At 28.8% G+C, this 15,001-nt stretch overlaps 1 protein-coding gene across 2 annotated transcripts in view; it reads right to left on the bottom strand.

Annotated features, from left to right (window-relative positions):
- The window catches only part of Usp32 (Ubiquitin specific protease 32), a 112,977-nt gene that overhangs the window by 60,246 nt on the left and 37,730 nt on the right, over positions 1 to 15,001 (bottom strand). For both annotated transcript variants that reach the window (XM_035363080.2, XM_085812313.1), the window contains exons 12-20: positions 14,575 to 14,680; positions 12,355 to 12,651; positions 10,722 to 10,844; positions 8,228 to 8,368; positions 3,476 to 3,614; positions 2,224 to 2,393; positions 1,781 to 1,862; positions 1,609 to 1,683; positions 1,386 to 1,524 (exon numbers count right to left, since the gene is read on the bottom strand). In XM_035363080.2, the coding sequence (XP_035218971.1) occupies positions 1,386 to 1,524; positions 1,609 to 1,683; positions 1,781 to 1,862; positions 2,224 to 2,393; positions 3,476 to 3,614; positions 8,228 to 8,368; positions 10,722 to 10,844; positions 12,355 to 12,651; positions 14,575 to 14,680 (1,272 nt within the window). The remainder of the gene's footprint in view (positions 1 to 1,385; positions 1,525 to 1,608; positions 1,684 to 1,780; positions 1,863 to 2,223; positions 2,394 to 3,475; positions 3,615 to 8,227; positions 8,369 to 10,721; positions 10,845 to 12,354; positions 12,652 to 14,574; positions 14,681 to 15,001) is intronic.

Here is a 15,001-nt window from a genome sequence, read left to right as displayed (position 1 = left end):
TCACTTCCAACGTTGGCGCAAAACTCGTTTGAGGGGGATCACCATATGATATTCCATGACTTTTCCAGATTTTTGACTAAAATATTTAAATCCCCTTACTGCACACACACAAAATCTAATAAAAGTTATAAAATTAATTATTAAAGAAATATTTCAGAAGTTTTTAAAATATTTAATAAAATATACTTCTTAAAGTACTTCTAGATATAATTTTAACTATCTTTCCAATTAGGGATGTATATACAAATATATTTGCCTTAATGTTAGCTATTTACCTTGACATATATAAGGGGACCATTTAAAAAAAGGTCCTTTCTCTAATTTTTTTTATAGATATCCATTTCTGCAAAAAACTACACATACATTTTTTTAAAAGAATAAATTACATTCTTAATAGCTAACTGCATAAGTTTAAAATTTTATTAACTCTTATATGCTGGTGTAATTTCTACTCATCTTCCAATTTTGAAGACTTATACTTCCTTCTTAAATTTTCAGCTAAAAACGATTAATTAATTCAGAAAAAAAGCGAGGCATAATAACTAATAAGAGTAAAAATATTTCTTATTTCTTTGTAGACTCACAGGTCATTACAAACTGCATACACTGCCACAGTAGTGATATGATTGAATTTCATGTTTAACTTCGGGAAAATGGTAAAATGTGCTTAAAATATTATGGCAGGTGCATACAATTATGAAATGTAAGCCATATTTCAGTCTTCGAATGGTAGAACTTCAAAAATGGTAACATACAAGTGATTAACAAAGCACATTTTATCAAGCCATCTTCTGTGGTTGTATATGGCAACACTGCCAAATCAATGAGCAGATATAAAACAGTGATTACTATGAAAAATTCTTGGAAACATATATTCACATGGAAGATATCCCAGATTTGCTCAAGAAACAGTCCCCCTCCCCCACAGTAATGCACTATTCAGCTGCATGTTGCTGCTGTGGCAATAGCAGCGCTGTCTGAATTAGTTGGGACAGCATTACAATACCTTTCATGGGAACTTATTTCCGCGTGACCCTGGGAAAAGCTGGAAAAAAAACTGGAAAGATGTGAAAATTCTATTCAGATTAGGAAATGAAAAAAATGCGACAGCTGCAATCCTAAAAGTTAGATCACAAAACAGTCTTTAAAATGTTTTAGAATCATTCAAAAATTGCTGTAGAATGTACCATTCACTTTTAAGTATTCAGCTTGGAAAACGAAATGTTGGGCTTGAGCATTCATCCAGTTCTGACTAAAGTTTAAGTTTTTTAAACTTTTCAATCAGCCTACGTTTATCTTTGCATTATAAATAAAATACATTAAATATGAAAGCAAAGATTATCCTTTTATTTTAAAGGAAAATAGAAAGCTGAATGTACACTAACCTGTTAAGCTCATAGAGGTGTCTGTTAGAATTGAAATAAAGTGTCAATGGCCGTGTATTACTAACACACTGAAGAGCAGCATTCATGAAGCATGTATTACCCAAATTGTTTAGACCAGTAGCACCTTTTTCAGTAGGACCTAAAATTTTGGAGATTTTTTTTTTAAATCTGAATTTTTACTAATTAATAAAGCAGTTAGGAAAATATCAGAAAAAAGACTAACCTTGACTTTTTTGATCCCATTTTGCATTCATCACATTGGACATTTCTTCAGGCCAAGTCTGATCTTTGTTACGAACTAAAAAAGATTTCATTTTTAGAAATCGTCCATATGACCAGTAAACATAGTTAATTCACTTCTGGGGTAATAAATTCAGAAACAAATGAAAGCTTACCTTCTATCAAAATTTGTTCATTGTCTTCTATATTTAATTCTTCTAAAGTACAGTTTTCTTCTTCTAATAGTGTGAGGTTACTCTTAAAAAAAAAAAAAAAAAAAAAAAAAAATTTTTTTTAGATACAGTTTTCTATCCTATGAAGTCTTCAATGTTTAGAAACCACGATTTTCAACACACATACATTTATTTACTTTAACATTACAGTAATTCAAAATCACCATTAAACATGCAATGTTTAGCAACTACTGCAATGCAATGTAATCTCATTTATTTATTCCAATTAAAGCTTAATTTAAAATTTTAGTCTGGTATTTTTTTACCTGAATTACTTGTCAAACAGTGCTGATAACAAAGGCTTGTGAACCATATTTTTATATTAAACAAAATTAATTAATTAGTTAAGAGATGTGATTAATAACAAAAATATATATAATACTTACATCATCTTTATAAAGCCATAGCCGAGTCTCTTCCAGACGTAAACGAAGTCGCATACAAATGAACTCAAATACGTAACGAAGAGAAGCCAGACGACTAAAAGATGCAAGATATGCTAGATATCTTTTATGCACTGCAGGAATATTACTCATATAAACAGGAGGATTACCACCTACATTTGAAATTTTGAAAAATATAATATACAGTTTCCAGTATTTTGAAATTGCATTTTAGATACAGATTTCTATTCTATGAATTATAAAACTATTTTAATATAGTTTTTATTGCGGACTTAAATAACTATGTTTATTTGCACTTTTCTTGATAAAATAATATTTTTTTTTGCAGTTTTGATAATTATAAGACATTTAATACAATAAGAAACATGATTTTGACATAGTTTCAACAAATAAAGTTTAACATAAAATTGACAATCTTTCTAAAACACATTTCTGTCCTGCCTTTTGGCTGTCATTTAGAATATACAACTCTACTTACTATGCGTAAATTTTAAACACCAGTGTAAAATACATTTTATCTTGTATTACAAAAAATAAATACATTTTTTATCCAGATCCTTGGGGCTAATCCATGGGTAAAGGATAAAAATTACCAAATACTAATTATCGATACAATTTTTTATCGATACAATTTTTTATCGATACAATAAAGTTTTCTCCCCCTCCCCCTCCTTTTCAAGATCAGAATTTTCAGTGCTGGAGAAACTATCACAATTTCTTATGCTTGAAGTTTGGAAAGAAGAATACAAAAAATATTGTATTAAGACATCTGCACTAAAGCATTTAAATATATTCGAAACTAAACTCACTCGCACAACAGCCATAATGGGCCAAGGCCTGCAGCACCCCGAAATCTGCTTTCTTGACCGTGGGCCCCGGGGTGCGTAAGCATATGCCCTGAACAAGTGGTCAGCTTGTCGCAGGACTTCCACTGTGTACTCCCAAGCAAACTTGGTACTCATTTTATCGACCCAAGGGATGGATATCAAGGGATGAAAGGCTGAATCGACCTTACCCAACCCAGGGTTCGAACCCTGGACCTATGTTACTGCTGCGCGATGCGCTAGTCACTGGGCCACCAGCCTTTTAAATATATTCATCCATTCTAATATTCATTTATTCAAAATCATTCTTATACTATTTCTTCTATGAATTCAATTTGAAGCTCTTTTTAATGCTATTTCAGAAAAAAAAAAAAAAAAAAAATTTTTTTTAAACTTTATTGTTTTCTTACCATAAGATGATGCCACATTGCTAACTGCACCAGTCCAGGGATTAGCAACTTGACGAGCAGGATTTGGTTGATGCCTGTACAACTTTAAAGTCACTAGATATAAATCTAATTCAGGTATACCATTCCTAGGGAGAATTACCTATGCAACAAAAATACATATTAGAAAAGTTTGCTCTTATATTAAACTTATTTAATTTTTTCAAGTATCTGCACTCAGCATTTAAGCATATGCACTAGATAAATAAATGCATAAGCATATTTAGCTTCTTGAATAATACTAGCTAACATAACATCCACTTTAAAATATTAAAATACAGTATGCATACTAATTCAGAAGTCAGTACAGTATGCATAACAATAATTCTAAAATATACAGTAATGGCAAGACAAACTTACTAATACTACAAACCTAAAAAAATACTACCTCCTAAAAAATTAATGGCATAAAAATATTCAGAGATTTTTAAAGCCAATTTAATGGGACAGAAAGTGGGGGGAAAAGTTTTTTTTTCCATATGGTAAAATAATAATTTAAAAAAATTACCATAAATTATTACCAAACAGATTAATATGAAATCTTGGAAATCGAAAATTGGTATATTAAAGAAATTACATCATTATAGAAACCATTAGATATATTAACTTCATGCATGCTTCGAGATTTAATTGAAGTGGCATGACCACTTTTATTTGATCTTTTTTTAAATATATATTACATTATAATTTTAAATATTTTGCTTTCTTATTATCGTTAATAATGTAAATATTATTTTAATGAATGTAATTTTATGAAAAGAGATTAAAATAAGTAATCATAAAAATTTAATCAATATTAACTTTTTAAACACAGGACTTCCAAACCAGATCTAAAAAGCCATATAACTCAGAGGATTAAAGTATATAAAATTACAAAATTAGGCACAATTCAATCTTATAATGAAGCTGGTTTCATAAAAAAAACCTTCTACAATTTAAACACAGAGCTGTGGAAGCCTTTGATACACATAAGTTGTATTATACATCTGAGATCAATACAAATTTGAACTTATCTAATTTTAAATTTTAAACTGACAAGTTTATCTTCTTTATATTTTACACTAATTAGTCCTAAGCCCTGAAATTTAATCGAAAATATAAAAATGCAATATGCATAAGACTGCAGCACAGTAATTAAAAATATTGTTTTAACAATTAAGCAACTTTTTACTCTCTCAAGAATTAAATTTTGTATAGTTTAAAAAACATTACCTCACAAATACCTTAGAAATGTTCGAATAATGAATCTGTGTCATATCTTTCAGTGATAAGATGCATACAAAATTTTCAAGCGGATTTTTAGAGAATAAATTACAGTTTAATTATTATTATAATTTATATTTATTATAAAAGCATTCAGTTCATTTCACTTGTCTTGACACTGTAATAAATCATCTCATCCTTACTGCATATTATATGTGAATCATATTATATGCATATCATATTATATATGAACTCCTTGTTGCATATGTGAACTATTACTGATATTATCTTCAAAAACTATCACATTTGCTCTTATACAATACATCACATATATCACATTTTTAACAAATCTTTTAAAATTGGTCCCTTTTTTAAAAAAAATTTCTCACCCAGGCACATGCTTCTAAAACTCATGCTTATTTATTATCACAACCAATTCAGTGGTAGTTGCCAAATATTCAGAATGCAATAAAATCACAATCATGTTCATAATCATTCTTCAGGCAACCATGCTCATTACAATCTTCAGTCAAGCATTGTTGCTCTTTTCAGATGCACTCTTTTTTATATTGCAAGCTCCAATGACTTTTTATAAGTCATGATATACTTTGCCTTAATTTTAAAATATACCATTATGAGATTTACCAAAAATTCAGCAGAAATACAGAATTTTGCAGCAAAATTTCTATAGGAAAAATGAAGAGATGTGTTTGGTAGATAGCCAGTGTTGCCAAGGTTTGCGCAAAGCACAGTCTCTGGAATTCTCCAACATTTTATTTAAGCAGACTGCTATATACTTTAAGAGAAGAATATCACAAAAAATTACATAAAGATTTGGTAAAGAATCTAAATATTTTATTTTTTTAATGCATCATATTATCTTTACTTAATAATTAAAATTTGTATTTCAAACTGCTAATGTATGCTTTCTTTTCATACACTGATAATGTCTGCCAGCTTAAGATAAAGTTCTACAATTTGGCAGTTTTTTTTAAAAAGTTACAAAAACCCCGAACTTGCACTAATTCAGTAACTTTTACCTTTTTCATGTGAAAAATTGCCCAAATGCACAAAGGTGGTTGCATTAATCATAACACACCCTGAAACAATCAGTCATTTCTTAAATCCTGTTATAAATTCAGAGTATATTTATTACCTATCTTTAGGCCATAAAATGCATACCAATTTTGAGATATATTTTTCAAATTAAAGAGGCTCACCAGAGAAAATAATTACATGGTAATTCAAATATTTTTGTTCCTTTCGGTTAGAAATACTTAAAAAAAATTATGAAAAATGGGTGATAAATAAGTAAAAAGAATATACTTTTCATAATCATTTAGTATGCAATCTATAGCTTTAAAGTATTTGTTTTTTAGAATGACGGTCTAAAATTATTTGTTTTAGTTATTTTTGTTTCTTGCCATTTTATTGTATGTTTGAACTTAAAAATAGCATTCAGTGGCATCATCTAAGAAGTAAACAACTGCCTAAAAGTGGTGGATTGCATACTACATGATTACCATAATGTCGATATATGGTTATTTAATTTAGAAGTCAAACAACAAAAATCAGCGTAATATTTTCAAATTTTCACAGGACTAGTTTCGATGGTTTTACCGAACCATCATCCTCAGCTGCAAAAGTGCAAATGAACAAGATAAGATATAATGATTAGATAAGATAAGAAAGCCTGGACAGAAGATAAGCCACTGGCACCATTTGTTGATGGAACCAGAACTAAAACATAATTTCTTTAAAGGCTGGATTGGAATTGGCATCGTTAACTAGAACAGAAAGATTTTTTTGAATGTGAAATGCCTCTAGAAAATCCAGTTCACCAATGGAAGATGTTTTTTGACTATCCCTTGATGAAGAACTAGATTATTTAAAAGCAACAGCTATTAAGAGGATTTTCAACCAACATTATTAATCAAGCAGTTAAAAAATTCTCATTTCAACACACCAAAAGGCACACTCTAGTTTTAGGAGATTATAAAAATTCTGTTGTCATTTTCTTCTTTCCATCAATTAGCTATAAAGTTGCACGCATTTTGCAGAAATTTAACTTTCAAGTTGTTTATTCTCCCATTAATAAAATTCTGAGTTTCATAATCAAGGTCCCCATTCCGGATATGAATTCCTGGGCTATTTACAGGATTCCTTGCCAGTGTGGTTTAATTTACACTGGCCAGAGTAAGAGAGCCTTAAAATTTCGTGTTAAGAAATATGAGGCATATGTTAGGGGAAAAAAAAAAAAAAAAAAACTGAAATGTTTCAGATTTTAAATTACGTCCAAAGGGGCGTTTTTTAACATTTTGTGTGTTACCTTTCTTTATTAAATATCATGTTCCTCGCACTTAAACCATAAGATCCAGTGCAACAGCAATATCGCAAAATAGTTTTAAAACGAGCATATCTTTAGAATTTCCGATACAGAGACTCACGCGCTGGAGATAAAAATGTTTTTTCTGCACAACGTTGCCATTGCTCGCTTTGAAATCCTTGAGTTTGTTAATCAAAAATTCGTCAAAGTTTTAAAAAATAGGAAATCGATCATAAAACAAATTTCAAATTTCAAATTTGGTCTTCCACATGCTCATATTCGTTGGAGGATTACGTTATTCAAAATTCGATGACTCTATGTACCGTTATTTTATGACAATGTGAGAAATATACATACATTTACGCAGATTTTCATTATTTAATTTCTTCAAATATAATGCAGGACTCTTAACATTTTATGGCAACAGTTTGAAAAGTGAACTGACATTTATCCGTCCGACGCAAAATGCCAAAACGAAACTAATAGTCCTTCGGGATTCAAATCCCTTTGGACTAAAAAACACAGAAGTCTCTTGTTGCCCAAAATTGTTGGTCTGAAAATCACACTTTCAATTTTTCTGCTGCCAAAATTATTAAATAAAACATCTTCCATTGGTGAACTGGATTTTCTAGAGACATTTCACATTCAAAAAAATCTTTCTGTTCTAGTTAACGACCCTAATTCCAATCCATCTTTGCCTTCAGCCTTTAAAGAAATTATGTTTTAGTTCTGGTTTCATCAACAGATGGTGCCAGTGGCTTATCTTCTGTCCAGGCTTTTTTATCCTATCTAATCATTATATTTTATCTTGTTCATTTGCGCTTTTGCAGCTGAGTATGATGGTTCCGTAAAACCATTGAAACTAGTCCTGTGAAAATTTGAAAATATAACGCTGATTTTTGTTGTTTGACTTCTAAATTAATATTTGTTCGGCGTGTTATTGCATCTTAATTATATGGTTATTTATTCAAAAAGAATTAAAGTGTGAAATTTTAAAAAATAATATTCAATTGAAAATTTTTCTTTTTGTATGTATCCCAGTACAATAATTTTTATACCATACTGTACGCTTAAGCTAAATAAAATTATGTAAAACAAAAAAATATAATTAAAAAAATATATAATGAAAAATTATTTCTTGATTATCTTTGAAATACGTGATCCAGAAAGATCAAAAGTTCACTGACCTGCCTTGGTAATGGGGGAGATCCACCATACCACTGTGAAAGGGCTCGCCATACTGCTTCAGGAACTAATTCGTAATCTCTGCTTCTCATCAAAGGCGGATTCTTTCGTAGTCTGCCACCTTCTCCAGTTAGAAAGATTACCTAGAAATAAATAGATGTTCATTTATAAGCCATGAAGATTGTTACAAATGAAAAAAAAATTCTTCACTTCAGAATTTGAAAAGTTTTACACTTCAGTTTTATCTACATCAATTATATATGTGTTTGAACTCCCCCTTTTTTTGCTGTTGTTGTTCTATGAGTATACACACACATACATATCTAAAATAAAAAATAAGTTCTTCATACAGACAGCTACAGTACATTTAACAGATCTTAAATAAAATCTTAGATTTTGAAAACTGAAGAAGTAAGACATTTTAATCTTACAATTACCATAAAAATTTTAAAAAGGCACACAGTCAGAGGTTAAATATATTATGTTGCTTTTCAGTAATTAAAAAGAAAATCGCCCTAATCAATTTCCCCTCCCCTTGGTATGCACATGTTTAAAAAATTCCAGCAAATTAAAATTCTCCTTTAATTTACAAATTATTTCTACAGAATGTACACTTAAATGTTCTTTTGGTGTAAACTCATTAGACTGTCACTACATGTAATTTCCTTTCCTTGATAAAATGAAATTCTACAGCAGGACATTTATGTATGTATGAACAGCAGTTTCATTGTTCAACTATATTCCAAACTATAATTTAGTTATCTCAGCAACTGAGACATAACTGAGCATGAACTTGGAAAAATTTCATATATGATTTCAAATAATACTCTACACATAATACACATAATCATCTTATCGACAGAAATAAGTGTCTCACTGTTCCATGAGATCATGATGACCAACAGCAAAGAAAGTCTGTGGTTTCTTGAATTAACCAATCTTCAACTATTTTTTAGACCTCATCGTCATCTGTCAACAATTTTTAGTGGGGAAATTCACGGCAAATACACAGAACTTCACTTGTCTGAAGATAAATTTCACAAGGACAAACATTTCTCACATTCAAAAAATTTTATATTAGCTCCTATTTGCCAGCTGGTGGTCCAATCAATTGTTTTAAATGTGATTACTGACAGACAATGAATTCAAATGTTAATGCAAACATGCAAAATAGCTAGGCTAATTTGTTCTCAAGTTGAACATGTGTGACCTACCATGTGTGACCTTCATGCTGCCAGATGCATGGGACATACGTGCAAACAGTATTTACTTTCTGGATCAGCTCAGGATTTCCCAACTATTTTTCTTTATGTTCTTGTTTGCATCTAGGTGTCAAAATGTCAATTACTTGACTACCATTTTTCAAATGTTTTACAAATTTGGTCCACTCACTTCTTTAATGGTGCACTTTATTTGCTTAACATTAAGTATTAGTAGATGGCACTTTTGAAAGTGTAAATTTAAATGGTCTCACTCTATTATACTGATTTAATAAAAAAGAACAGATGACCAAAGCATTTTTTGAGAATGGTTTCTGCATACTGTGAAATGTCAGCTAAATAGAAAGGTAGTTCTATTGCATAGTAACTGCTCTGCTCCAGAAAATCAACTCTTTACAATGTATGAAACTGGAAAACTGCATTTTTTTCTTTTAAATCAACAGAATTTTCCTATTAACAAAAATAATTTTAAAACAACAAAAAGTATAAAGTTTTTTTTTTTTTTTTTTTTTTTTTAATGAGAAAGAACTAAGTACTACCAAATTAATATTTGAAAGTAAAATCTATAAATTTTACATGTAACTAGGACAAAACTATTCATATATTAAAAATGACTATGAGGAATAGTCAAGATGGCCAATATTATCTTAAAGAGTTGACTACACTTTAAAATTTCAAGAGCCCTTTTCAGTTTCCCAGTTCAATTAGACTCTCAGTTTTGTTCATTCTGTACACTAAAACTGGGATTGCAATTCATGTGTTACAATTCCAACATTATTGTCTTTGGTAACTAAGCTATTCAAAAGTATCTTGTACCAAAAAGACACACAGCTGCTAGAATAGAAACATTCACAACTTTAACATATAAAATTACTAAATTCACTGGAATTTTACATAACGTGTAATCATATACTAAGCAGAATTAAATTTTAACATTCAAATCAAGTTTCTTATCTTTATCTGCACACACTTTTTACTACTCTGTTAACTACAGCCCCTATTAAATCTTCACCTTTTGTTACTATTATGATTTGTTATTTTCCACTTTACTACATTACATATAGAATTTTAATCCTCTCACAAATTTATTAACTTTTTTGTCTGTTTCAGGTATAAATTTTATATAAACTAATAAAATAAGTTTGCTACAATCCACACACGCTTTTACACTGTGAACATGTTGGATTGCATATCCAAACATCAAATTCGCACAAAAATTTAGTTTTAAAAATAGCAATCTTAATATAATTTAAATGCAATATTTTTTATTCATTACCTTTAAAGTATTAGGTACAATAAGCGAAGTGTTGTCAATTGATGTCGGGCGTTGCGGGACATGAGGTAGATTCCTCCTATGCACATTTGGTGAATGATTTGGTGTCTTTGCAAGCTCAGGAGGCTAAAAAGGTAGAATAATGATTATATTTCTTTTCAATAAATTTTATATAAAAGAAGATAATTTAAAATTTTTACTTTTTTTTAATATTTTGAAAAACCATCTTTTTAATAATGCCTTCATTAAGCAATGACACAGTCAAGTCTTAAATATATAATCCTGCTATGAAATTCATAATCATTAAAAGAAAATATTTCCAGCATAACCTGAAACAGGATAAGATATCCCAAATTTGCCATTAATAAAAAAATAATACTCTAAGAAGCTACTATTAAATTCTCCTTTAATTATTTTCCCAGTAACAAAATTCTAAGTATTTTTGTGTTTCTTATATCTGGAAATAAATACATAGTTAAAGAACATTAATGCCTCATCACACTTTTATATTTTTTGAAGAGCAGAAAGTATTTGAAAATGAGTTGGAAATAGCATTAAAAACCACAGATTTATAATAAATAGAATATGAATAACAGATATGAATAGAAATAAAGAAATAAATAGAATATGAATAACAGATATGAATAGAAATAAAGAAATAAATAGAATATGAATAACAGATATGAATAGAAATAAAGAAATAAATAGAATATGAATAACAGATATGAATAGAAATAAATAGAATATGAATGTAAATATAAAAGTGGGAGAAAGAAACTGAAGTTTTGAAATTAATCTTATTAAATTTTCTATTTAATGTGTACATATAAGCACATCCATTACAGAATTAAAATCATGTTACAGATTTATTTGTGCTTTTGATATTCAAACAAAAATATTTGCAAAGAAGTATATTTATATTATGAGGTGATCAATATGAATCATTACTTAAAATTCCTTTTAGTTTCAATTCTTTTATAATTTCACCAGTGATACTATAACCATGAAAAAGCAATCATTCTTTTAACAGCAGAGATCTATCAGATTTTTTAATTAAAAAAAAAAAGTATTCGAAGTCAGCAAATGAAGGAAAACTTGTAAAATCAGAAATGAATACAACCAACATTTCACAAGGTTTAAAAGCAGTCCATTTTGCATCTGCATTGAAAAGTATGGCAAATAATTTTCAGGTAATGAATTAACTCATTTATTCAGAACACATCTTCCATCTGAAGGAGCTGTATATAAACCAAAAAAAGAAGATTGAGATAATATACATTTCTTAAAAAGTTATTTTCCTGCTGACAGCAAAATTAAATCTTTTAATTGTTATTAAAAAAATCAGAAATTTATAAGCAGCACATCTGCCACCTCAGACTATTCCATGCTTTAAAAGATAAACAGTTTTTTGTATCTCTAATATAAAACTATTTTTACTCAATATTAACTTCTAAATAATTTTAAATATAGAATATTAAAAATTAATACACACATATATATATATAATTAACACATATTACTTTTAATAAGTAAAAAATTACTTTTCCCTGAAACACTATTCACATTTTTATTTTTCAGCTCAATTTGGAAACATATAATTTTGACAAATAATAAACCATGTGGCAATAATTCTTACTTGTAAATTAGAAGTTTTCTTTACTGACAATCCATTTCCATACTGTTCTGTGAAATTTTTATTTGGAAATGCATTTGTGCTACCATCCGCATTCAATGAATTAAAAATATTACTAATACTTTCAGATAATGTTGATGTAACATCATCTCCCACATTTGTTACACTTGATAAAATAACATTTGAACTTCCATCATCCATCTGTGCCACACTTCCATCAACTCGACGTTGCATCTTGCTGTTTCGCTTAAGGCTGCCGGAAGGGTAGGTAGGTGTACAACAACCACTCGAAACAGTTCCCTGAAAAATATATTATACAATTTTCATGAAAGAATATTAAAACTTTTGCATTTCTTTAAATACATAACCTAAAAACATAAAAAAAAAAAAAAAAAAAAAAGAAAAAAAAAAAGGTTTCAGATTTTAAATTACGTCTAAAGGGGCGTTTTTTTAACGTTTTGTGGGTTACCTTTATTTATTATATAACATGCTCTTTGCACTTAAACCAAAAAATTCAGTTCAATAGCAATGTCGCAAAATAATTTTAGAATGACATATCTTTAGGATTCCCGATACACAGTTTCGCACGCTGGAGATAAAAAGCTTTCCCCCATAGAGTGTTGCCATTGCTCGCTTTTAAATCGTTGAGTTTGTTTCTCAAAAATTCGTTAACGTTTTACAAAATATGAAATCGACAATAAAACAAATTCCAAATTTGGTCTTCCGCATGCCCATATTTCTAAGACTAACAACCTTAACAGTCAATAAAATAATTAGATAACAATGCCCTTTAATGAGAAAATTAAGAACCCTTTAGTTGCTTTTAACCTTTAAATTCTTCTCTTCTAATATCTTGGCATCCTGCTTCAAATCAATATGATTACTATGTGCATATTTAATCAAACACATTTCAAATAAAAGCCATAAAATATCCATGATTGACTTTACACTGGAAAATTCTCCATCATCTATCTATAACATATTTATACATATTAAAAAATTACTTTCACTTCAAATGCTGAATATTTCTGTATCAATTTAGAATTATCTAAATTGATATTTTCAAGTGAATCAATATCCTTTTCAATTCTGCTGTGTAGGTTTTGACGTTGAAGCTTTGGTCATACTATTGCTTGATAAATAAAAGGTACACTTCAAGTAATATTAAAAGAAAAAAAAAAAAAAAAAAAAACCTATAATTTTTATTTTGGACATATTCGGTTCATTATTTTGTTCTGCAGTATTTTGATTTTTACTGTAATCAGGAGAGGAAAATCTTTCAAACAGTGAAAAATAAATCCAAAATTACATCTCCTTTATCTTTCGAGCGAAGTGCTTCAAGCAGTTAGCACTCAAAGGATTAATTTATCAAAGTACTTTTAAACGCGATGAAAATAAAATTAACAATTAATGTACAAACTACTGTGTAAATAAACTTAATAGTGTACCATATATTGAAGTACAAAAAATTAATTACCAATATTAACTAATTAAACATTGGGCTGAATCTTCAAATGAAATTCTATAAATGTCCACAGTAAAGTAAGATTCATAAAATCAAATAAAATTTCAGAGGAAAATTATAATGAAAATCACTAGGGGTAGGGGCAGATGGAATTTGCAGGACTAAGTTTCAATAAATTAAATTTAACGCTGGGAAATATTTTCATTGGTAAAGGCTAAAAATTAAAAACCAGATGATTCAGGACATACAAATAGATTAAGAAATGTTACAAAAAAAAAAAAAAAAAAAAAAAAAGAGGAAAACTGGCAGTTTTGACACTTAAAACAACGATACAAAAATTTCATATACAAATGAATAGCAAATTGTATTTAAAGACCACAGGTTAAAAGTACACTGGACATGCTACAATAAGAAAAATTTTTATTGAAAGAACAAAATCACTACCATTTACTTAAAAAAAAAAAAAAAAAAAAAAAAAAAAGTTCCTTTCTTTATTCTATAGCTCCAAAACTATTAATCTTACTTTGGGATCCATTCAATGCATATCTACTTTCTAGTGTGCAGTTTTATTTCAATTGTGCTAAAACTACTTTCTTTTTACAATTAAGAGAACAGTACATACATGCGATTAATTATGCAACCTTTTTATAACTCCACTAGTTAAAAGATTAATAATTGATCATTACAATTACATTCAGAAAATAAATACAAATTTTTATGAATTCTTTCTCCAATAAAAAAAAAATAAGAAGAAGAACCTGAAAGTCTACGTATTCATTCCATGATATCCACCAATCACTAGCAATTAAATACCAAAACTGTCCTATTTGCATGCCTCTCCTTTCTTCTCTTTCAATCCAAGACCTGTTATTAAAAATACATTAATAAACTTGATTGATTATTCCAATGCATGGGTTAATCTGAAATTTTAATTTAAAGTCAAGCATTTTGAAAAACTATTTTCACATAAAAATTATGAAATATTTTCTGAGAGAAATATTAGTGCAATATGAAAATCCATTTCTTTCTGATTACTCACATTTCCTGAAAAGTATTCACAAGGCAATACATTAATGTCAACAACATAGGTAACTAATGACATCACCAAAATGTATTTGTGTGGCATACCACACATGTGCAAATGCAGCAGACAAGAGCTAATTTTCACCTTCTTAACTGATGTTC

Source organism: Stegodyphus dumicola, chromosome 1 (genome assembly GCF_044657685.1).
Source record: "Stegodyphus dumicola isolate Sdum_Otavi_A_Nest chromosome 1, ASM4465768v1".
NCBI lineage: Eukaryota > Metazoa > Arthropoda > Arachnida > Araneae > Eresidae > Stegodyphus > Stegodyphus dumicola.
The sequence above is the reverse complement of the archived record's forward strand: the minus strand, read 5'-3'. Positions and strand labels throughout refer to the sequence as shown.